This window comes from Lepidochelys olivacea (genome assembly GCF_965140295.1).
Source record: "Lepidochelys olivacea isolate rLepOli2 genome assembly, chromosome: 10".
Lineage (NCBI taxonomy): Eukaryota > Metazoa > Chordata > Testudines > Cheloniidae > Lepidochelys > Lepidochelys olivacea.
In genome coordinates this window covers 85,050,566-85,071,926 of record NC_140420.1, presented here as the reverse complement: position 1 = coordinate 85,071,926, position 21,361 = coordinate 85,050,566, and the positions used below count along the sequence as shown (strand labels likewise).

Below are 21,361 nucleotides of genomic sequence, written 5' to 3'. Positions count from 1 at the left end.
GCTCAGCTCCCTTGAGGGCAGGCCAGAGCTGAGATTGCAGCTGAGCCAGCCTCTAGGTGCCTCTTACTTCTCAGACAAGGGCCTCTTTAAGACACAGCTCTGCTGGCCACAGGGCTCCTAACCCTGCTGCTAAGGAGCTAGCCTTTGACTGTAGCCTGCTGTCCTGTCTCCTGCTGGCTGGCTGCTCCAAGCCTACATCCCTTCCAAGGTTTTGTGCACAGGTGTTTGAACTACCATGAACAGATGGCCTTCTGTATTTACCTTGGTGCAGGTAGGAGCCACTGTGCTGGGCAGCAGGAATGAGAGATGAGTGGTTTCCTAGTCCTGGAGGCAGAGAACTGCAGGGGAGGATTGGTAAATCTGAGTACTGCTGTGTTCTGGCTCTGCACTCAAACCACTCCAGCAGGGCTTCTCCTCCCCTGTAACTTGTGTTTTACAAAACACCATGGCTGGGTCTCTACACCTTTATTACTAGGGCACGCTCTAGGTACAGTAGCTTGCACGATAGCATTTACGAGGTCTCCCCACCTCCCACACTGGCTTTGCCTAGCTTGAGCAAACAGGAGCATTAATATGAATGCTCTACTGGTCAGGTGGGTAACAGCTGTTCATGTCAGCCATGAATAGCTGTTACCCACCTAGCCAGTAGAGTGTTCATATTAATGCTCCTGTTTGCTCAAGCTAGGCCCATCCTGCAGCTAATGCACCCTGGGCCTATCCCTGGCAGCAGGGCACTCTGGCTGAGTGGCTTTATTATTACAGAGAGCACCCAGGAACCCTCAGCACAGCCCCAGGGTGCTGTGCACACACTTCCTTGGACAAGGCAGCAGAGCCTGTGCGTGAGGGCTCCATCCCCTCCACTGAGGCCGGCTGGTAATTAAGGCAAAGGGTTTAGTCACTTGCAGCCAGGCCCTGACACATCAGTTTCTCCTGCTGGGTTGGGGCAGGCTAGTTACTTTGAAAGCAGGAGGAGCTGAGGCAGGTGCTGGGAGAGGGCTGAAGGGCACAACCACACGTGCCTCCATATTGTACAATGAACTGTTTAACCCAGGGCCATAAACCAGAACCAAGGCAGAACTTCCAGGGCCTTCACCCCTCCTGCTCATTTCCTCCTGCATTCATAAGCAATCATTACCATCTCTCCCGCCCCCACACCTTGCAGTTCCATGTAGCAAGGTCAGCAGGTTCCCAGGGTAGTTCTGATGGCAGCAGGGAGAGAGTTGAAATACACCAACAATGGGGTGCACAGCCAAGGAATGTGAGGCACTTCCCTGTCCCCTCAACTCCTGTTACAGAACACTGCTCAAGCAGGTGTCAGTAATCAAACCCCAGCCCAGACTCAGCCCCAGGGGCATGGTGCCCTTAGCTCTAAGCGCCTGGGGGAGGAAGCCAGTGATGGAAGGCAAAAGCCTACTTCTCCAGCAGGCAGCGTAGGCTGGGCAATGCATGGAGCTGGCTGTTACAAGCCTGAAGCCAGGGAGCCTGCCCTGACCCAGCAGCCTTCCCTCCCCAGCAGAGCTCTATGGTACAGGCTGCCCCTAACCTGGAGCTGCACCACTAGGCCCGGGTGCCCCTTGGGAGCTGGGACCAGCGGGACAGCAGCTCACAGGGGACAATTCACTGAGACCATCACCCACTCTCTGTACTTTGTGGCAGCCCCATGCTCTGTCCTGTGAACCCCTCCCTCACCCCACCCCAGATCAGTCAAATGGCTGCATTGGACACTAGGCTGGGGGACTGCAACTACTACTGCAGGAGAGTTCACTAACCCCCACCCCTTGCTCCCCTGCAAAGGGAAAGGAGAACGGGCAGCGCTTCCTGCAGGCTCAGAGCACCGCAGGCTCCCCTAGGTAGCCCCTGTCTTCTCAAACTCTAGGATGAGGCCCTTGATGTGGGACAGCTTTTGGTGAAGATACTCGCAGCGGTTCTTCTCCTTCCTGTAGCTGGGGTAGGTCTGCAAGAGGAAGAGAGCACCCACATCAGCTCCTGCCAGGGAGCATCAGCCCCAGCCCCCCACTGCCAGCCTCACCTGCTTGAACCTCCGGTATTCCTGTAAGATTCTGTCTTCCACTGCCTGCAAACCAAGAGAGCTGACTCAGCACTCGGCCTAGGCGCGCTGCCCTGCCGCCCAGCCCAGCCTCACCTTATGCTGCTGCGTCCCCCGTGGCAGCATTTTGATTTTAGCTCCCAGCTGGATGAATGTCCTGCTCACATGCCCGATCCTGGTGTGGAGGCGCCGGTACTCTGCGTAATCCGCACTGAATGCCTCCACGTAGGCGTGATGCTGCTCCACGGAGCAGATGGCTCTGTATTTCCTAGCACAACCGGGAGAAACTACTGACTAGTCCCTCCATCAGGCCAGGTGAGCTGAGCAGCAGGGGCTCTGTATGAGGAGCACATGCCAGAATGCTGCTTTGTAGGAGCAACTCCATCTCTCTGACCCGCACCACTGCAGCTTCTCTGTGCATGAGGAAGAGAAAAGGCGGGCACTGCCCAGAAGCAGATGGAGCTGTCACACCACTGCCCACACGGTAGCTCCATAGCCTAAGGGAGTGGGGCCTGGTCTGCTTCTTGTCCAGCTTTGAGATTCCATTTACAACTTGGACTTTCAGGCTGGAAAGCTGCAGTTCAGCCTAGCTCCACGCCCCAGCCCTCTCCCCTCTACTCAGACTGTGGGAGCTGGGACAGGGACCCCCTCATGGTACCTGCAGAGTGGCTAGCCTGTCACACAGGTGAGGAGGAGCAATGTGCCTGGCAAGGACTGCCCGCCCGGCCATGCTTACCGGCAGTAATCTGGGAGCTCAGCAAAGGAGGCTGGGAGGCTTGCCTGGGAGCCGCTGTCTGGGGAGGAAGCAAAAGAATTTGGGTAGAAACTCTTCAAAGTAATTTCCCCTCCACCCCCAGCCTCTGTCCCTCAATTCCTTGGGGTTATAGAACCACCGACAAGCCCAGCAGGAGCTGCCTGAAAAGTCATGAGCTCCAGACACCTGCGCTGCCCCCAGCAGAGCCCCTCAGCCATGCTGGTGTGTGGAAGGGACGGGATGGTGCCCTGATGTCGCGCAGCCCAGAGGTGCTCCGGGAGGTTATCGGGTGGCATGTGAGCAGTAGGTGCGGCTCTGCCCAGCACTGCTGTGACTTGCCCCAGGGAAGCAGATGTGAGCCTCACTTTGGACTCACCCCAAGTCCTTTTTCATCCCCCCCGGGCTTCTGGCTGCTCTTCCCTAGTCTCGCTGCCTGGGGGCCGTGCAGCCCTATGTGGCAGACAGCTCTGGCTAGGGGCACTCCGGCTGACAAGGTGGGTCAGAGCCTGGCAGGCAGCAGGACATCCCCGAGGTGAGCTGGGAGCAGTGCAGCCCCTCACCTTGCAGGGCAGAAAGGTGCTGCTCCAGGCGCAGAGCTCCCTCTTCCCAGTCATCGCCTCCCTCCCCCTCGCTCGGCTCCTCCTCTGAGCTCTGCAGCTCCGCACTGGGCCTGGGAAGCTGGCATGGCTGCTGCTGGCTCTGGGTTCTCTGATGCTCCAGGACAGGCTCCTGCAGTCTGCGGTGGGATCCCAGAGAGCTGGGGGGGTGCTCTGGGGCACAGGGTTTCTTCAGCCCTTGTGGGTCCGAGGCATCCAGCAGTGCCAGCCGCTTCTGAAAGACAAACCCACCCAGCTGTGGGGGCTGCCCTGGATTCACCCCCCAGGCTGGAGTCCTTGTTGCAGGAAACAGGTGAGCAAGGAGGGATCCACCCCTTTCATCATGGCCCACGGGGCTACCCCTCCCCACATTCAGTGCTCTCACTCCCCGCTCTGGAGGGCAGAGCTGATGTTCTAGGCCAGCCAGGCACAGGTGCTGGAACTAGGATGCTGGGAGGCTGCTACACCCCCTGGCTTGCAGTGGTTCCATCCCACGGTTTCCATCCCACAGGGTAACCGTTTCGTTCAATGGCTCTCAGCAACCCACAGTACAAATGGTTCCAGCCCCCTGCAGCTGCTGCCCGCCAGGACTCCAGCCCCCCAGCTGGAGCCTAGAGCCTCCCCCCCAACCCACCCAAGGCCAGAGACTTGGTGCTATGGCTAGTGACACCGGGCAGTAGCCATGGCTCAGCAGCAAGGGCCAGGCCCAGCACACAGCTGGGACCAGACCCCTCCCAGCCCAGGAAAGACTCAGCCCAAGGCAGAGCCTCAAGGAGCTGCCCAGCCAGTGGCCTGGGCACAGTCATTCCCATGACTCTACAGCTCCTTCCCTGCTGCAGCTGGGACCTCGGGGAATTGTGCTGCGCTGTTAAGCAGTAGGGTGGTGGGTGGAAGCTGCCCAGGGGTGGCTGGACAGCTGCAGTGGCCGGACAGCTGCAGTGGCCCTGAACAAGGGGGAACAAGTGTCCGGCCTGCCCAGGGTTAGTGGAGGAGGATGCTGGGGCTCTGGATTTTGCAGGGAGTTGATCTTGCCCCAAGGCGGATGGGGGGCACAGTGGCTTCAAGAAGTGGCACCAACATATCTGCAAATCAGCTCAGTTCTCGTAATCAGGACATCTGCAATTTCTGCAAATAAAGCCATGCATATTCAAATATGCAAATCAGGATATTAAGTCATCCTGATGATCTCCAGATTTCTGGACGTTTAGCCTTAGCAGGTTCTCAGCTCTTGTTCTCCTGCCCTTGCCTGGTTCTGGTCCCTGCGCCGGGCCATCCATTTGCCTAAGGCTTCATACCACCAATACTTACCACACCCAAGGGCCTTTTGCTGGCACCTTGGCAAGACGGGCACTCCAGAGGCACCAAGAAGGGCCTGGCCACGGCTCCGTGGGCCTGTTTCCTGCAGCGGAAGAGAGTAGAGATCTGGGGCAGCTACCATGGGCCAAGGCTGAGTATCACCCAAGAACAGGAGAGGAGATGCCCTGTCAGCACCTAGGCCTTGGCCATGGGGCCAGGCAGGCTGCGGTCAGGGCCTTGGCATTGGGATGGCACTGAGCTCACGGGAGGGGAACCAGGTGTGAACCCACCATCTGGCTGTGAAGCGTTCTGTGCCCAAAGCCAACTATACACACAGGCGTGCTCTGCAACCCTCCCTGCTCTGAAACATCTGGCCCCCTCCCACAGACAGCCGGGACTTCTGCATTAACCCTGGGGGCACCAGGGCAGCTCTCTGCCCCTTGCCCCAGGGCTGCACCTGCGCAGGAGCTGCCTGACTTCCTGCCGCTCCTCAGCCGTGTAGCCCAGCCAGTCCTCCTGCACCTGCCCAAAGAGCTCCTCCTTCAGCCTGTAGCTGCTCTCCCGGGGGTTCAGCTGCCCCACCTGCGTGGATGAGAGTAGCAGAGTCAGCGAGAGCTCAGGGGGCAGGAGACGCCGCACTGCCCCCTTGACCCGCACTCACCTCCTCCAGCATGGGCAGCAGCTGGGCCTTGTCCTTCAGGCTGATCTGCACCCTGTCCAGCCGCTCCAGGAGCTCATGTTTGCAGTGGGGCCGCAGGGCCAGAAGCTGCACTAGGCATTTCACAAGAACACTGCGATCTGTCCCCATGGGGCTGCATTTCCTGCTCTCTGGAGCAGGGCTCCCAGCGGGGCACTTCCCCAATGGGGTGCTCATGCCCAGCTTCTTCGGGATGGTAACACATTTACCTGCAGAGGAATCAATGCACAAATGGCTGCTAATAAAGAACTAACCCCTCCAGATGTGCCCCTAAGGCCTCTCATCCCGGATCTCACAGCTAGCACCAGACTCTTCTCTGCCCGCCCACAGCTGGCCCCCCTTGGCGCAAGAGCCTTCTCCTCTGCAGCCCCTGGGTCCCTCCACTTCATTGTGAGTCTGGGCTAAATCCTGCCAAGCTGCGGTCTGGCACTTCTGCTGCAGCTCAGGGGGACTGAGTAGGGGTCGTGGAGGTGAGACGGCACCCAGAGAGAGCGGCTGGGCTCACCCAGTAGCTGTTGCAACCCCAGCTCAGCGCCCAGCTGCTTCCTGAACCCAGCCTTGCCAGCCCCGCCCAGCAGGCCCAGGGCAGCCAGCAGGGTGCAGGCCGAGTCCCAGGGCCCCGCACCTTGGGCACAGAACAGCTGTGCGCGGTGTGGGACAGAGAGAGTTGGCCATGGGAGCCCAGCTCTGCCCACTCTCCCATGCATGGCACGGAGCCAGCTGCCAGCACTCCCACAGGCCACACGCTGCCCCGTGCCCATGCGCAGAGCGGGAGGGGCTGCTCTGCTCTCTCAGTGCTTCCTCCTGCTTCCCAAGGTCAGCCCCACTCCTGAGCCACGCCCTGACCCAGGCAGGATCCTGCCTTACCATGGCCTGGGGCTGCTGGCTTGATCTCGATAGCAGCTCTGCTCCACGCCTCCTTCTCTGCCTGGGACACACGCTCCCGTGTCAGCTGGTACGAGTCCTCGGAGGCACAGATGGTGATTTTCTCCTGGATGCTGCCCACGCAGTCCAGCTGGTTCTGACCCAGCCTAAGAGCACAGAAGCCTGTGTCACTGGCCTGGCCCCTGCTCTCTGCTAGCCACACCCTGAGAACATGCCTAGGAGAGGGAGCCTAGACACACCCTCAGACCGGGGGCACTGGCTACCACACGGCAGGGGTCAGAGCCAGTGGTATGCCCTTGTCTTGTCTCATCCCCAGTCCTTGCCCAACACGGCCACTCCCCAGGGCAGCCTCCTGCTGTGGTGGAGCGGAGATTTTCTGTCCCATTGTGTGTGTGACTAGTTTGCCTGCCGCGGGTTCCCCTATATGCTGCACTGCTAACGAGGCCCGGAGGCAGGCTTTGGCGCAGGTGTGAATGGCACTGGGCTGGCACCTCATCAATCGAGTCCATGACGACAACAGCAAATCCAGTCACCAGGACTTCGATACCTAGCGGCTAGGGACCATGGATGGCTCCACCTCTCTGCTGGAAGCCAAGTCGAGTTTGCCCAGCTGGAGAACAAACAACTGGGACTGGGGCGTGGAGGGTGGAGGTGGAAGTGAAGTGTGGGAAGCAGTCAGGGCTCACCTGACCTGGGACAAAGAGGGGTCAGAGGGACAGGGCTTTAGGCTTCACGCTGACCAGGATGGACTGTGCTGTAACTGTCTGTTTTCTGTGCTACCGAAGACCTCCCTATGCTGTGTGCCAGCCGACTATAAACCAACTTTCTCAGCACTGTGTGAGTGCCCCTGCAGATGCTGGTGGGGCTGCATTGCTCCCTAAGATAGTACAAGTCTCCCTCAGGGGTCTGCCTCAGTGGGACTCGCTGACCAGAGCTCATGGTGGGAAGCAGAGTGGCTGACAGGCCAGAGATGCAGCCTAAGGAGGCAGCGACACTGCGTGGCTTACCCTGGAGGAAGAGTGAGACCCCTCGGGGGTCTGAATCACTGAACAGCCCTCCCAGAGATTGTTCCAAAGCTGGGGTCACAGCACCAGTTCGGTGGGCGTGTGACTCCTACACACTCTGGAATGGAAGCGCCTTCTCTGCAGACGCCCCACTGGGGAGTCAGCAGGGATGTGGGGCTGCCCCTCCCACAGGCCAGTAGGTCTCAGAGCCCTGCTGCCTCCCTCCCTCCCTCCCCGCCTCTCTGGCAGGCTCCGGTTGGTGAGGATGGCAGGCCCTCTCCACCTTAGGGGCACTGGGCTGGCTCGTGGCTCTGAAGTGGGACCAGTGACTCCTCCCTGACCCTGAACAAACAGCAACCGCCCCCAGAGCAGGGCAGCGCCCCCTCCCCTCTCCCTGCAAGTTAGCAGGGGTCAGTGGGAAGAGTTAGGGGATCGGGCTGCTCTGAGACTGCGGCAGCTCTCACCAAGCAACTCACGCAGCCTGCTCCTGCCATGCTGAGGCAATTCCCAGCCACCTCCCGCCCTGCTGAACAGCCGGAGAGCGTCAGTCACCCCTTCACTCGGCACTGCCCTCTGCTCAGGAGCAGCTGCAATGCCTGTGTGGGGACAGCAGCCCCGACCTGGTCACTGCTACCCCCCTCCGCTGTCCGGAAGGAGATGGTCCTCGGGGGCGGGGAGGGGAGGAGAAAGGCTACACAGGCAGGGAGCTCCTGGCACACAGTGCCCCAGTGGATCTGGGGAGAGCAGGGGCTGCAGCACCATACAGAACTGTCACAGGACAGCACGGCCAGGCAGGTGCATCTGCAAAGAGCCAGCTCCCTCCCTGACACCAGAGCACACAGCCCCTTCCCCACCACTTGTGCCCCATCTCCAGCCTCACACACCACCCCTCTCAGAGCTGCCTCGGACTCAGGTGCTGGCCATGCCCCTACTCAGCCAGGTCAGGTTCCCGCAAGCCCTTGGCCCTGCCCCCAGCCACAAGCTGGGCAGAGGCCAGGAATCTGGTTACCTGCCTAGAGCTTCAGGTCAGGAAAAAAGCTTCCAGTTCCAGGAAGTCTGCAGGACAGGGCCTCTGGGGCACAGACCGGCCCCAGGCTGGGCACTGCCCACTCACTCACCTGGAGACGTACTGCCGGATGCAGTCGAAGCTGGCCTGCGGCTTGTCCTTGCTGTAGCGGGACAGGTAGAAGGTGAAGAGGCGAGCTCCTTCCCCAGGGCTGCCCAGGGCACAGGGGATCTTGATATACTGTCCAGAAGAGAGGGAGTGCATGGGACCATTTCCAGCACAGTGGTGCACTGCATTGTCCTTGCTCCTCTGCATCCTCCTCCTGCCCCACATCCCCATCCCTGCCTGGGGCTCGGCAGCTCTCTGCGGGCTCAGCTGCACACGCTCCAGGCTCTCCCAGGGAGGGGGACTGGGGGCTCCCCAGACCCCATGTTTACAGACGAAGGACCCCAGCAGCACTGCCCTCTAATTGTCTGGTTCAGGATCCCCCCAGGAGGCTACAGCCTGCTTTTAGCAGCAGCTCTCCAGGGGGCAGATCACCAGCAGAGGTTTAACCCTTACCATGCTGGACCATTTCCAGATTTGGGGAAGCCAATGGGAGACTTGAAATGGCTTTACTCCCAGCAGTGGGGTACATAGCCAGGGTGCTGGGGCTGGGTCTCTGAGTGGAAGAACAGAAGAGGGATTAGCAGAAGGGAGGGCTGGCGTCCTGGGCAGGGGACTGTTGGCCAAGCCAGGGGCTCTGTGCCCCAGCTCAGGTGGGGGGTGTACATGGGGCAGGCACCCCCAGACACACCCTGGGGGGGCTCTGCCCCAGCTCAGGTGGGGGGTGTACATGGGGCAGGCACCCCCAGACACACCGGCCCCAGCTCAGGCAGGGGGGTACGTGGGGGGAGCCAGCGCTTTACCTCTTCTCATTCCAGCTGCCTCTGCTGAGCTCGCAGCCCAGCACCTGCCCCCCCGGCCCCCCTGTGAGGGAACTTTAATGTGTTTGCAAGCAAAGGCCAGAGGGACCCTTATCTGAGCTTCAGGCAGCAGCTCCCCGCAGGAATCCCCTGCAGAGCTAGTTAGCGAGTGGCGCAGCTGAGGTGCTGCAGCAGCCTGGAGCCAAAGGGGAGGGAGGCAAATCCCCGACCCCAGAGCCCCCAGAAAACAGCAGAGAAGAGACTCGGCCAGGCCCAGCACAGGGCGGGGCCCTGAGCTGCCAAGGAAGGCTGCGGCTGGCAAGAGCTCAATCACTCCGCCCCCACCCCCACCCCAGGGCTGCCGAGAGCCAGTCAGGCCTGGACAGGCCATGGCACCCCCCAGGCAGTGTTGTGGGCCCCTCCCCTGGCTACAGATCAAAAGGGCCCCTCTCCCCCCCAGCCTAGCTGCTCCCCAGCCTCTGAGGGGCCCCACAGTCCTGGAAGGAGGCTCACAGGGGATGGAGGTGGGGAAACCCCATGGGTCCCATCGACAGCTTCTGCTGCTGGGGCTAGAGACCAACCCCGCTCGCAGTGCCAAGGCCGTGTCCAGCTTTAGCTGTCCCAAGCAACAGAGCTCCCACCTGCCTAGGATGAGCGCTCAGCCCAGGACCGCCCAGCTGCACCCTGCCCCTCCCCCAGAGCAGGGCTTGGCTGGGCTCCCCCTTGCTGCTGAACTGCCCCATGTCTCTCCTTCAGCACAGCTCAGCCCCCAGCCCCCAGCCCCTGCCCCAGCGGGAGGCAAGGAAGCAGAGCAAGGAGGAACAAGCGCTGCCCTCACCCAAGCCCAGCCCAAGGGGTTGTGAGGGCAGCGCTGCTCCAAGGTCACTGCCCAGGGCGCTGGGCTGCGGATCTGGGGACAGGCCCAGAACAGGCTGGGGCTAGCGGACCCAGACTGGAAAGCGGAGCGGAGACAGGGCTGTGGAAAGCCAGCGGGGGCTGGGCTGGCAGCCCTCTCACACTCACTCCGTGTTCGGGGAGCCCAGCGGCCCCCCTCAACCCCCCCAGTGAGTCTCACGCTCCCCAGGGAGCCCCGCCCCACTCACCCCCTGGCTCCCTTGGAAGGCGATGACAGGCCGGGCTGAGCCCTGCAAAGGGAACAAGAGGGACAATTAGCGGCTGCACCTGTCTAGACCCCCCCACATCCAACAGCCCTGCCCCGGGGAGCACGGAGCCGGGCCCTGCATCGCACCGCCCGGGGCTGCCCTGGCCGGGCAGCAGCAACAGGGAACCCACCAGGCCCCTCAGAGGCTGGTCTGGGGTCACCGACCCGCCTGCAGGAGCGGACCCCACCTGCTGCCACCCCAGTCGGGGAGGGGTGGCTGGGGCGGGGGCGCTGACCCGGTCCTGCGGCGCGGGGGGGGGCGGGGGCGCTGACCCGGTCCCGCGGCGCGGGGGGGGGTAGGGGGCGGGGGCGCTGACCCGGTCCCGCGGCGCGGGGGGGGGCGGGGGCGCTGACCCGGTCCCGCGGCGCGGGGGGGGGGAGGGGGCGGGGGCGCTGACCCGGTCCCGCGGCGCGGGGGGGGGGAGGGGGCGGGGGCGCTGACCCGGTCCCGCGGCGCGGGGGGGGGCGGGGGCGCTGACCCGGTCCCGCGGCGCGGGGGGGGGTAGGGCGCGGGGGGGGTAGGGGGCGGGGGCGCTGACCCGGTCCCGCGGCGCGGGGCAGAGTACACAGGGGGGGCGCTGAACTGGCCCGGGGTGAGATGGGGGCCGCTGACCCGGACCCGGCCCAGGTGAGGGGGCGCCGATCCACCCTCACCTGCAGCCGCTGACAGTCCCGCAGCGCCCGCAGCGCCGGGTCGGTGAGTTTCAGGTGCAGGAGGCTGAGGCAGGGCCCGCGGGAGCCGCCCCGGTACCGGAGCCGCCCGGACAGCTCCGCTCGCGGCCACGGCATGGCTGGGAGTGGGGCCGGGCTGCGGCACCCCCAGACGCCCGGCGGGCCGAGGGGCGGAGTCTGGTCTGGCCTGGGCGGAGCTGCGGCAGGGCTGGGGCGGTGCGGGAGCGGGCCGGGAGGAGCGGGGCTGGGGCGGGACGGGCGGGGTGGGAGCGGGAGCGGGGCTGGGGCGGGACGGGCGGGGTGGGAGCGGGCGAGGAGGAGCGGGGCGGGACGGGGCTGGGGAGGGACGGGATGGGGCGGTGCGGGAGCGGGCCGGGAGGAGTGGGGCTGGGGCTGGGGCGGGGCGGGAGCGGGCCAGGAGGAGCGGTGCGGGGCGGTGCGGGAGCGGGCCGGGAGGAGTGGGGCTGGGGCGGGATGGGGCAGGATGGGTGGGGTGGGGCGGGAGCGGGCCGGGAGGAGCGGGGCTGGGCTGGGGAGCGGGCCGGGAGGAGCGGGGCTGGAGCGGGGGTGGGGCGGGGCGGGAGCGGGACGGGAGGAGCGGTGCGGGGCTGGGGCGGGAGGGGCGTGTCCGAGCGGGGCGGGCCTGGAGCGGGGTAGCAGCCCGCCGGGGCTATTTTTGCGGCAGCCTGAGCAAATCCCCTAAGCGCATTAGCCGCGCCCCCGCGCTGCGCGGTCCCGGCCCGGGGGCTGGGCTGCCCCCCCGCGCCCCTTTCATTGACGGCTGGGCCTGAGGGGCCGGGATCGGGACCCGGACACAGCCTCCGTGTCCGCAGGAGCCACCCGAGCCCTCCCGGCAGGCGGGGGCCGGGCTGAGCGGGCAGCGCCCCGGATTGAGGGCAGCGCAGCCGGGCCCGAGGCTGCAGGGGGCTTAGGCTAATCCGCCCGGCGAACGCAGGGATGGCATTAGAGCCGGGGCAGGGCGTCGCTGCCCGGACTCCCCGCCGCCGCCGGTCCGGCTCGGCAGAGCCCCTGGGCAGCTGGGCTGCGAGTCTGCCGCGTGGCCGGCCTGGGGCGTGCGGAGGGGCCCGCGGGAATGATCGGACCGCAGCCGAGCGCGCAGCCCCAGGGCCCCTCTCCCGGGGCCAAAGCCCTGGAGCCTCTGGAGGTGGCGGAGGAGGGAGGAGGGGCGAGCCAGCGGGCCAAGCAGCCCGCATCAGCTGGGCCAGCAGCGGCCCTGGAGCTGGAGGGGAGCCCTTGTCTGGGGAGGGTGGTCAGGTTCCTCTTGCCTCACACTGCAATTGAGGCCCCCCTGCCCCAGGAGGAGGAGCAGCAATTCTACCGGGGGCTGGAGCGGCTGCTGGGGCCAAAGCAAGGCTGCTTCCGGCAGCTGTTCGCCGCCACCGGCTGGGCAGATGTCACAGGTGAGTCAGCAAGACTGGGGGGAGGGAAGGCAGGAAGGGGTGACCGGAAAACAAGACCCCAGAGCCACTTCTGGGGAAGCTCCCATCTGCCCCCCACCCTCGCCACTGCACCCCCCAGTCTCTTGAGAGCAAGGCAGAGAGTTGACGGACTCCCGGAGCACCCACACTGGCGTTGTCAGTGCCACGTTTCGCTTGGCTGCCCCCCGACTGGCACTGGATTGCAGTGCATCATGGGGGCATGGCCCTGCTAGATGGTGGGTCTCTGGCCTGCCAGCTGGGCCTGGCACAGTGCCATTCGGCTGGCCAGTCCGGGGCAACATGGCATGGGCGAGCCCCCAGCATGGCATCTGCTGGGTGCACAGACACCCAGTGTTGAGCATGGGGCATTTTCAGCCCCTTCACAGCTGCTGGGCAGCGGGGGTGTGGCCCGAACTCCAGCAGCTGAGCTTCAGGGGCCCTGGGCTGGTTTCCAGGCCACAACACTGCTGCCAAAGAAACATGCATTTAAAACCGTGTGGGCCGGAGGGTCGGGCATGGGGCTGGGCCTCGGGAGAGCTGGGTTCTAGTCCTGGCTAAGCCACTGAGCTGCTGGGTGCCCTTGGGCAAGTCGCTTCCCCTCTCCTGGCCTGTCTCTCCTCACAGCCTGGCTCTGTCTGGAGTAAAGAGCCTGTGGGCAGGGCCCATCTCTCCCGCTGCCTGTGCAGCGCCTGGCCCTGTGGGGCACCAATCTCGATGCTACTGTAATACACATAATAAAGCACAACTGCCCTGAGGGAAGTGCAGTCATCTCCTTGAGGTCCCCCCATGCTGCAAAGCCAGGAGCAGAAACACTAAAACAAGGGGTCTAATATGAAGGAACCCCCTAAGGGGAGGGGGAGGCGGAGCGAGAGCGAGGAGTGCCCCTGGCTGGAGAGGGAAGAACGGGTCCCTCTCTGCCCAGGTGAGTCCCACAGGTCCTGGGGCAGGGGCTCCTGCTCCCTGGGCTGATTCCCCTCTCCCTGTTTGCTTCCCCCAGAGGACAGATTCCTGAGGAAGTTGCTGGTGAGAGAAGGCCAAGGAGAGGCCGGCAGGCCCCAGCCAGGCCAGGAGGTGACTGTGAAGCTGCTGGGGGTTCTGGAGGATGGTAGCCTGGTGGAGAAGGACCCGATGCTGACTTTCACCCTGGAGCAGGGGGACGTCATACAGGTCTGGTCTCCTCCTGCACCCTAAGGACAGAGTCACCATCAAGGCTGGATGGTTTGGTGCCCCTGCAGGTTGGCATTTGCCAGCTTTGAAATGCCCGACTCCAGCCACAGGCATCAGTGGCCATGTTCTAATCTCCTCTTGCTGTTGCAAAGACATCAGCTGTGTGAAACCTACACAACACACGTGTGCGCCTCCTGCTGGCTTTGCAAGGCAGTAACAAAACCTCTTCCAGGCTGTGCTGGGGCATAAACAGGGAGGCAAATGAAATCCTGGTGTCAATTCCCAGCTCCTGGGTTCAGCCCAGGGGAAGGGCTGACTGGCTGGAAAGCTGCCCAGGGGGCCAGTCCAGCCAACGAGAATCACAGATCAACAGGGTAACAAGGGACCATCTGCAAGAGTCATCCAGTTGAACCCGCTGCCAAGTGCAGGATTTGTTACGTCTAAAATCATTCCTGGGCCCTTCCAGTCCCTGAGCTCAGCACGACCACAGGCGTGTAACTCAGACATTTATGGTGCATGCCTAAGTGTCATCTGAAGTAGCAGCCAACTGCAGGCTCTAGAATTCTATTAAAACACCCACACGTGCACACATCTGCAATGGGTCCCAGTCAGTATTCACCTATATTCAGTTCCTGGAGAACCTGGGAAGGGGGGAGTGAGACGGCTGTGGGGTTGCACGGGATCCAGCCTCACACAGTGGCTTGCAGGCCCCACCAAGGCCCTGTTTTTCTGATCACTTGCTAAAAGCTGACTGTGCAGGGATCAAAATGGAGCCAGTCCCTGCCCCACACAGATGCAAGATGTACTGGGATGACTGTCCCTCGGTCACCTTCCACAGAAGTACAAGGGGGTGGTTTCCCTTGGCTTCTTAGATGAAAGACCCTTGACTAAGCAGCTTTTTCACTTATAATCAGTTCATAGAGACTCCAACCCCGTTAGCTGAAGGACCTGTCTTTCTCAGCTTGCAGAGTGCTATCCCCTTGTGTCTGGCCAGTGATGGATGCCAAGATGGCTTCTTTTCTCTCTCCAAACTCACTGTTTTGTCCCGAGACTCAGACGACCCCAGGCTGGTCTTCCCTGCTGTGTACTTCCCATCCCATTGAGCCATATATAACTGGGGCTTCCGTTGGTTTTGGTCACACCTTGTTTGATGTCATTGGGAGACAGGCTGTTTTCCCTTTGTTCGGTCACAGACTATAAAGCAGAATATCAGTGAGTGTCCACAGTTCCTCAAACAGTGTTAGTAGAGATACCTTACAAAGATGGTAATCACCAGTGTGTCATCAGCTTTCATACTCGATACACGTGTATAACACAATCCACTGATTCAACTACTTAAGCCCTGGCTGTAAACCACTGACATGCATTCTCAGATGTCAGGCTGGTTCCTCCCCGGCCCGCTGGTGATAGTTGACTTCTTACCACCCCCCTAGTAGCCAGACGGCTCTGTTTACCTTTGATTGTACATGCACGTTCATCCTCCCTGCCTGACGCCAAGGCTGGTCAGCCAAGCAAATACCTTGCAGTGTCTAGGTCAGACTGGGCCTGTGCATGGCTGAGAACATAAGTCTCGCACATACGTAACTGTTCATACATCCCCCAGACAGACATCACACGAGAATATTAATGAGCAGTAAGTTATTCGTTTCCCAGTGATAGCTCACATGCCACCTTTGGGGATCTATCATGACAAACATGTGAGGTGTAGTGACAAGATTTGCTGCCAGACCCACCCAGGGGTCTCTGGCTTACACCCTGCTTGCACACCTATCCTGCGGCATTGCTGCTCCCACCCCTCACCCTGCTTGTGGTTCAGCCAACACCTCGAAAACTGTGAGGACAGGTACAGAAAAAGATTCTTGTCAAGAAGCCCCTCTGGGTCCGGCTAGAATCAACACTCCTGGGGCAAGGTGGGGGCAGGGGGAAGTAGTTGAGATTTCCCATCCCATCCTGACCCCAGGGTTCCTCAGAGGAGAGACACTCCCAGTTTCACATCTCCTCTGCCCAGAGCGAGACCCCAGGTCAGGGGGAAGAGAACCACAACCACCCCAAGCCCTGCTATTGATGCAAGGTCCAGCAATTCAGCGGCAATTCAGAACCTGATCTGACCCCTCTCTACCACACCCCCTCACTGTTCCACCCCATATCTGCAGCAGGAAGGGAACAGATGCCACAAAAATGGGGCCCTGTGGGGCAGATTCCTCCCCTGACTTTGGCATTCAGCAGCGACAGGGAGAGGAGTAGAGACCCTACTCCCACTCCCTAGAGAACTCCCAGCACCAGGAGCCAGCCACCTCCCTCCAATGCCAGGGGGCAGATGGTGGAACTCAGCATAGGCACTGCTGAGCTCCAACTTCTCTGCAGCATGCCATGTCAAACATGCTGGGCCAAGGGGAGCCTCCATGCAGTGCAGTGGGTGCAAGTCTTGGGGCAGGAATAAACCACTTTGTCCCCCTCTCGACAGGCTCTGGAGCTCGGTGTCCAGTCCATGCAGCTAGGAGAGGTGTCTTTCCTTCTCACCAGCTTCCAGTATGCATACGGTCACCTGGGCAGGTAGGCTGGACTTGATCCTTTCCCTGCTCTAGGCTTAGAGCAGCGAGGTGCTGCCCACCTCTCACTGTTCCTTTGGCAAAAGGAACAGAGTAATCCCAACCCTGGTTGCCTGAAGGGGTCCTCTCGTCCTGGCCCAGCTGTCCCTAGTAAAATCACAGCTACCTGCACTGTTCGTGATTCTGTGGTTCCAGAAGACAACGGGCTCTGCACCCTGACTCCCAGAGTGCAGGAGGCCAGGGACGGGAGTACTGGGGAAAGGCAAAAATCTCACTTCCTCCCTCCAGGGACCCTGATATCCCATCGGATGCCTCATTACTGTATGAGGTGACCCTGCTACAGATCCGGGACAGCCCTGATCTGGGGCTCCTGTCACCCTCCACGCGAATCAGCCTCAGCAAGCAGAAGAGGGAGCGAGGGAACTTCCATTTTGAGCGGGAGGAGTACCAGTGGGCTATGCAATCCTACCAGCTGGCCCTGGGCATCCTGGACTCACCTGGTGCAGGTAAAATAAGAGGCCACCTGGGCTCAGGGCACATGAGTTGAGTGGAGGGGAGTCTGGGGGCTTCACCCTAAGAGGATCTGGGTTTAGCAGGGAGAGAGTCAGAGATAAGAGGCTGGCACAGGACTGGGGTTGCACATTCTCCTCTCCCTAGCAGCTCTGAGTGAGCTGCAGAGCGCTCGTCTCCCAGCTGGCTTTGACCACCTTGTTGTTGGGCTCATTCCCAGTCCCTCCAAGCCCCGAGGAGGAAGAGGAGCTGAAAGAGCATCAAGTGAAATGTCTTAATAACTGTGCAGCTGCCCAGTTGAAGCTGCAGCTGTTTGAGGAGGTGTTGGCATCATGCAGTGCAGTACTGCACATCGACCCCGACAACGTGAAGGCTCTCTACAGGAAAGGAAAGGTACAGCCCAGCACTCGCACCAAGGGAACCCAGGAGACTGGGGCATGGCCTGGGAGACGAGGGAAAAGGCTGGTAGGAGATGGAGGGGAGGGAGAAGACTAGAAGCATTGGATCTGCAGGTTCCAGGAAGAGATCTCACCAGTCAGGCCCTCTTTCTCCAACTTCTCGGAGTCTGGGTTGGAGACCCTTACACCAGTGGTTCTCAAACTTTTGTACTGGTGACCCCTTTCACAAAGCAAGCCTCTGAATGTGACCCACCTTATGAATTAAAAACACTTTTTTATGTTTAACACTGTTATAAATGCAGGAGGCGATGCAGGCCTTGGCGGTGGAGGCTGACCGCTCACGACTGACTGAGGGGTCACAAACCCCTGCCTTACACCAAAGGGACTGTATGAGAAAGCAAGGTCAGAGTTAGAGAGAAGGGGACAGGGGGAGAATAGGCAGCAGGAGAGAAGGAAAACAAGCAAAGAGGAAAGTACTAGGAGTTAGTAACCAAATAGCTTTTCCTCTGGGTGTATCTGAAGCTCTCTCCATGTCCCTACACTCCTGCTCTCTCTCTGTGAGCCCTTCCCCCTTATCACTGTGTCCCATCCCCCACAGCTCTATGCCTCCTGATCTGTCTCCCTTCTTTTCTTTACTGTCTCCTCCCTCTCGCAGCTGCTGTCAGAAAGAGGAGAGGACCAGGAAGCCATGAAAATCCTAAAGAGAGCCCTGCAGCTTGAGCCCACCACGAAGGTAAAGAGCAGAGCAAGGGCCCCCCTCCAGGGGCTAGTTCCTGAATTATCCACTCGCACTGGAGCGGGTGGGTAGCGAGGCGCCGTCCCTCCTGGCTCCAAGGGGAGGCTTACCTTGCACAGTAGGCAAGCAGCACATTTACAGGGGTGGCCAATATCCTGCTTATTTCACGCAAAGATCCCAAAGTGCTTTAGCCAGGCACTCAGTGTTGTTCCCCCCATGTTACAGGCCCAGGGGGCAGTGACCTACCCAAGGTCATACGGGTCTCTGGCAGAACAGGAAATAGAGGCCAGGAGCCCTGACTAACCAGGAGTGAACTCAAGTAGACTTCCTACTGAAGCTGCTGCCATATAAAAGGGTGGGGAGGCAGGAGGAATGACAGTCGCAGGACAGAAGAACTCTCTTCATGCTCCAGAAGGAAGCAGGTGGAGTGCTCCAGGGTTAATGACCTGCTGTCCTCTCTTGGTCTCTTCCAGGCAATTCATGCTGAGCTCTCAAAGCTAGCGAAGCATCAGAAAGGGCAGGCGGAATGCCCTGCCCCCACAGACGTGGGCGACCTGGTGCAGCCGGCAGCGTGCCAGAGCAGATGGGTACATTGGCTTGGCCCGGCCCAACCGGGACACTGGTGCTGCTCCGGAACCAGAACTCTGCCTCCCCATTACTGTCCCTGGTCGCAGTTATGCCTGTGTCTGCGTCCAAAGCCTGATCACCTAGGGCCCTGCCTTGTTAACCTGGACCTGCCCAACCTGCCTGCCTAGCTGGAACTCCTGGCCCAAGGCCCTGAGTTTTATCAAAGAGGGATTCATTCCCAGCTGGAAGGCTCAGGTAGAGGCTATGTCACCTCTTCGTGGGTGAAGACACTTCTCCTGTTGCCCACGAACAGGAGAACATGGTCTACACACGGGGCCGCCTGCTGGTTTAGTGTATGTGAGCAGAAAGCTGGCGGGTGGATGCTAGCACTGCGGAAAGGAGCCGTGAGGCTCTTATAGTTCCCCATGTTCTCCCAGGGGCTGATGCTGATGGTGCAGAACCCAGGTCCTCATTGTTAGGGGACTGGGAGGGAGGTGGTGTCTGATCAGGTGGCAAGAGGCCAGGGCCTGGGTAGAGGAACCCAGGACGTCCCTGCTCTACCAGGTTCCAACTCAGGGCACATCAAATGATAGTTTAAAAATGTGTGGCGTACACCTACTCCCTGGGCCACTTCCTCTCCTGGCTTCGGTTCCTCTGCTGGTGCCATCTTACGTCCTCCCTGGAGTCCTCTCAGGTCCCCGCTGGAGAGTTTTCCTCTCTCCATCGTGGCTCAGCAATGCCATCCTCTGCGGTGGCTTGGCAGCAGGGCCTGGGCCCGGCCACCCGGGCCCCAGCAGCTTCTCAGCAGGAGCCTGCAACACACAACTGCCCCCCAGAATGAGCTGAGCTGTCCCCTTTGAGCTCAGCCTTCACCGAAAGCATACCCAGCAGGGGCCGCTGGGCAGAACTTTCTGGGCCCAGGGCTGCTCCTTACCCCTTCCCTCACCAGTGTGGGGCTTGCACATCCCATCACACCCATTCACAAGGTCCCTGCCTAGCTAGGGCCCATGCAGAGATACTCCCAGCCCCATCTGGCATTGTGCAGGGATGGGCTGGAAGGCTGCAGAGGCTCCATTTGGGCATGAGAAGAACTGCCCCTAACCCAGTAATGAAACCCAGAAACTAAGGCAGGAACAAGCAGCCTGGCTGCCAGTCGGGTTAGGGGGAGAGGGGCGAGGGAGATGAATCAGAGCATTCCTTGGCCCACCCCTGTCATCTCAAAGCTCTTGACACACAATAACAACCTTAGCTGCACCCTCTCCCCACAAGGCAGGTCAGCATCACTGTCCCTGAATCACAAGTAGCAAGACCACAGGCCAGTCAGATGACCTGTGGAGTCAGAAATGGAAAGAGAACCTCCATCTCTTAGGTACAGGGGCTGCGTTCTCCTCCCAAGGCAACGGGCTTGGTGACCCCTGCCCATGGCCAGCCTGCACACGGCGTGGCCCCGGGCTGCCTTGTGGGGATCTCGCAGTGCAGGTGGCTGTTGTGAAGCTCATTCGCTCCATCTCTCTCTTCTCCTCTTGCAGATGGACCCCAATGACCCACTGCCGTTTAAGGACACTAGCTGAGTTGCCTCCTGTCTTTTCCAGGTCACCCCCTGGAAGCTGCTTTTTGGTGCTGTGGCTGTGGCTCTGGGCAGCATGGTGACCTCCATCTTCCTGACAACACGGAGCTGAGACTAGCCAAGGACACCAGAGATGCAGGGGGTTTACAGCCCCTCCACCGGCAAAGGGGGGGGCCAGGGAGGTATGATCCTGTTGGCTCCTCCTGTGCGAGCCCTGGGTTGTCCAGCACAGAACGCAGACCATGTTCTCAGTGAAGCCAGGGTCACCAGCTGACAGGACTTAGCAGTGACCTTTGTGTCTTTGTAAATAAACGTGGCTGTTGTTTAGCCAGAGCCCTGCAGCCAGGCCTGATCTCAGCGCGGGGGATTGGGGTGTGCAGAGGGCTCACGGGACCTGCTCTCCGGCTGCTGCCTTGCTGACAGGCCCCAGACACTGGGCAGCACAGAGCTGGGAAGGAATGGGCCCTTCCAGCTGAGGGAGTGAATACTGAACCCCAGCCCTGAGTGCCTGGACCTCATCCCTGCCCCCAACAGAGCACCCCCACAGAGCGCCTGGACCTCACCCCCAACACCGCACCCCCTCAGAGCTCCTGGATCTCACTCCCCCCAACACAGCACCCTCCCCAGAGCACCTAGATATCACTCCCCCCAACACAGCACCCTCCTCAGAGTTCCTGGACCACACCTCCCCAACACAGCACCCCCCCCAAACACGTGGACCTCACCCCCCCGCCACAGCACCCCCCCTCAGAGCGTCTGGACCTCACCCCCCCAACACAGCACCCCCCCCTTAGAGCGTCTGGACCTCACTCCCCCCCCAACACAGCACCCCCCCCTCAGAGCGCCTGGACCTCACCCCCCCAACACAGCACCCCCCCCTCAGAGCGTCTGGACCTCACTCCCCCCCAACACAGCACCCCCCCCCGAACACCTGGACCTCACCCCCCCGCCACAGCACCCCCCTCAGAGCACCTGGACCTCACCCCCCCAACACAGCACCCCCCCTCAGAGCGCCTGGATCTCACCCCCCCCAACACAGCACCCCCCTCAGAGCGCCTGGACCACACCCCCCCCAACACAGCACCCCCCCTCAGAGCGCCTGGATCTCACCCCCCCAACACAGCACCCCCCCCTCAGAGCGCCTGGATCTCACCCCCCCAACACAGCACCCCCCCCTCAGAGCGTCTGGACCTCACTCCCCCCCCAACACAGCACCCCCCCTCAGAGCGTCTGGATCTCACCCCCCCTCAGAGCACCTGGACCTCACCCCCCCCAACACAGCACCCCCCCCTCAGAGCGTCTGGACCTCACTCCCCCCCCAACACAGCACCCCCCCTCAGAGCGTCTGGATCTCACCCCCCCCCCAACACAGCACCCCCCCTCAGAGCGCCTGGACCTCACCCC

At 61.3% G+C, this 21,361-nt stretch overlaps 2 protein-coding genes across 5 annotated transcripts; one reads left to right on the top strand and one right to left on the bottom strand.

Moving 5' to 3' along the window:
- Positions 1 to 622: 622 nt before the first annotated feature.
- On the bottom strand, positions 623 to 11,218 carry ELL3 (elongation factor for RNA polymerase II 3). The gene is made up of 12 exons (XM_084642488.1): positions 11,007 to 11,218; positions 10,294 to 10,335; positions 8,398 to 8,525; positions 6,258 to 6,421; positions 5,355 to 5,599; positions 5,151 to 5,275; positions 4,706 to 4,796; positions 3,362 to 3,632; positions 2,784 to 2,841; positions 2,144 to 2,315; positions 2,030 to 2,074; positions 623 to 1,954 (listed from the first exon to the last, which is right to left on the bottom strand). The coding sequence occupies exons 1-12, from the start codon at positions 11,139 to 11,141 to the stop codon at positions 1,847 to 1,849; spliced, it is 1,584 nt and encodes a 527-aa protein (XP_084498614.1). The 5' UTR covers positions 11,142 to 11,218; the 3' UTR covers positions 623 to 1,846.
- Positions 11,219 to 11,700: 482 nt separating this feature from the next.
- LOC311527973 (peptidyl-prolyl cis-trans isomerase FKBP8-like) lies at positions 11,701 to 20,290 on the top strand. Of its 4 annotated transcripts, none has more exons than XM_084642489.1 (8): positions 11,701 to 12,445; positions 13,461 to 13,630; positions 16,095 to 16,183; positions 16,468 to 16,685; positions 16,910 to 17,082; positions 17,743 to 17,820; positions 18,297 to 18,410; positions 19,983 to 20,290. In XM_084642489.1, exons 1-8 carry the CDS (start codon positions 12,118 to 12,120, stop codon positions 20,067 to 20,069), a joined length of 1,257 nt encoding a protein of 418 aa, XP_084498615.1. In that variant the 5' UTR covers positions 11,701 to 12,117; the 3' UTR covers positions 20,070 to 20,290. The 4 variants fall into 4 exon arrangements, with proteins under 4 accessions (XP_084498615.1, XP_084498616.1, XP_084498617.1 ...); XM_084642490.1 differs by having other exon boundaries at positions 19,920 to 20,290; XM_084642491.1 differs by lacking the exon at positions 18,297 to 18,410.
- The last annotated feature ends 1,071 nt before the right edge of the window (positions 20,291 to 21,361 follow it).

Excerpts from the sequence above, each read along its gene's own strand:
- ELL3 (XM_084642488.1), bottom strand. The coding sequence starts at position 11,141 with ATGCCGTGGCCGCGAGCGGAGCTGTCCGGGCGGCTCCGGTACCGGGGC. Across the intron at positions 6,422-8,397 it reads ATCCGGCAGTACGTCTCCAG|GCTGGGTCAGAACCAGCTGG; the intron begins GTGAGTGAGTGG and ends CTGTGCTCTTAG. Across the intron at positions 2,316-2,783 it reads GAGCTCCCAGATTACTGCCG|GAAATACAGAGCCATCTGCT; the intron begins GTAAGCATGGCC and ends CGGTTGTGCTAG.
- LOC311527973 (XM_084642489.1), top strand. The coding sequence starts at position 12,118 with ATGATCGGACCGCAGCCGAGCGCGCAGCCCCAGGGCCCCTCTCCCGGG. Across the intron at positions 12,446-13,460 it reads CGGCTGGGCAGATGTCACAG|AGGACAGATTCCTGAGGAAG; the intron begins GTGAGTCAGCAA and ends TGCTTCCCCCAG. Across the intron at positions 13,631-16,094 it reads AGCAGGGGGACGTCATACAG|GCTCTGGAGCTCGGTGTCCA; the intron begins GTCTGGTCTCCT and ends CCCTCTCGACAG.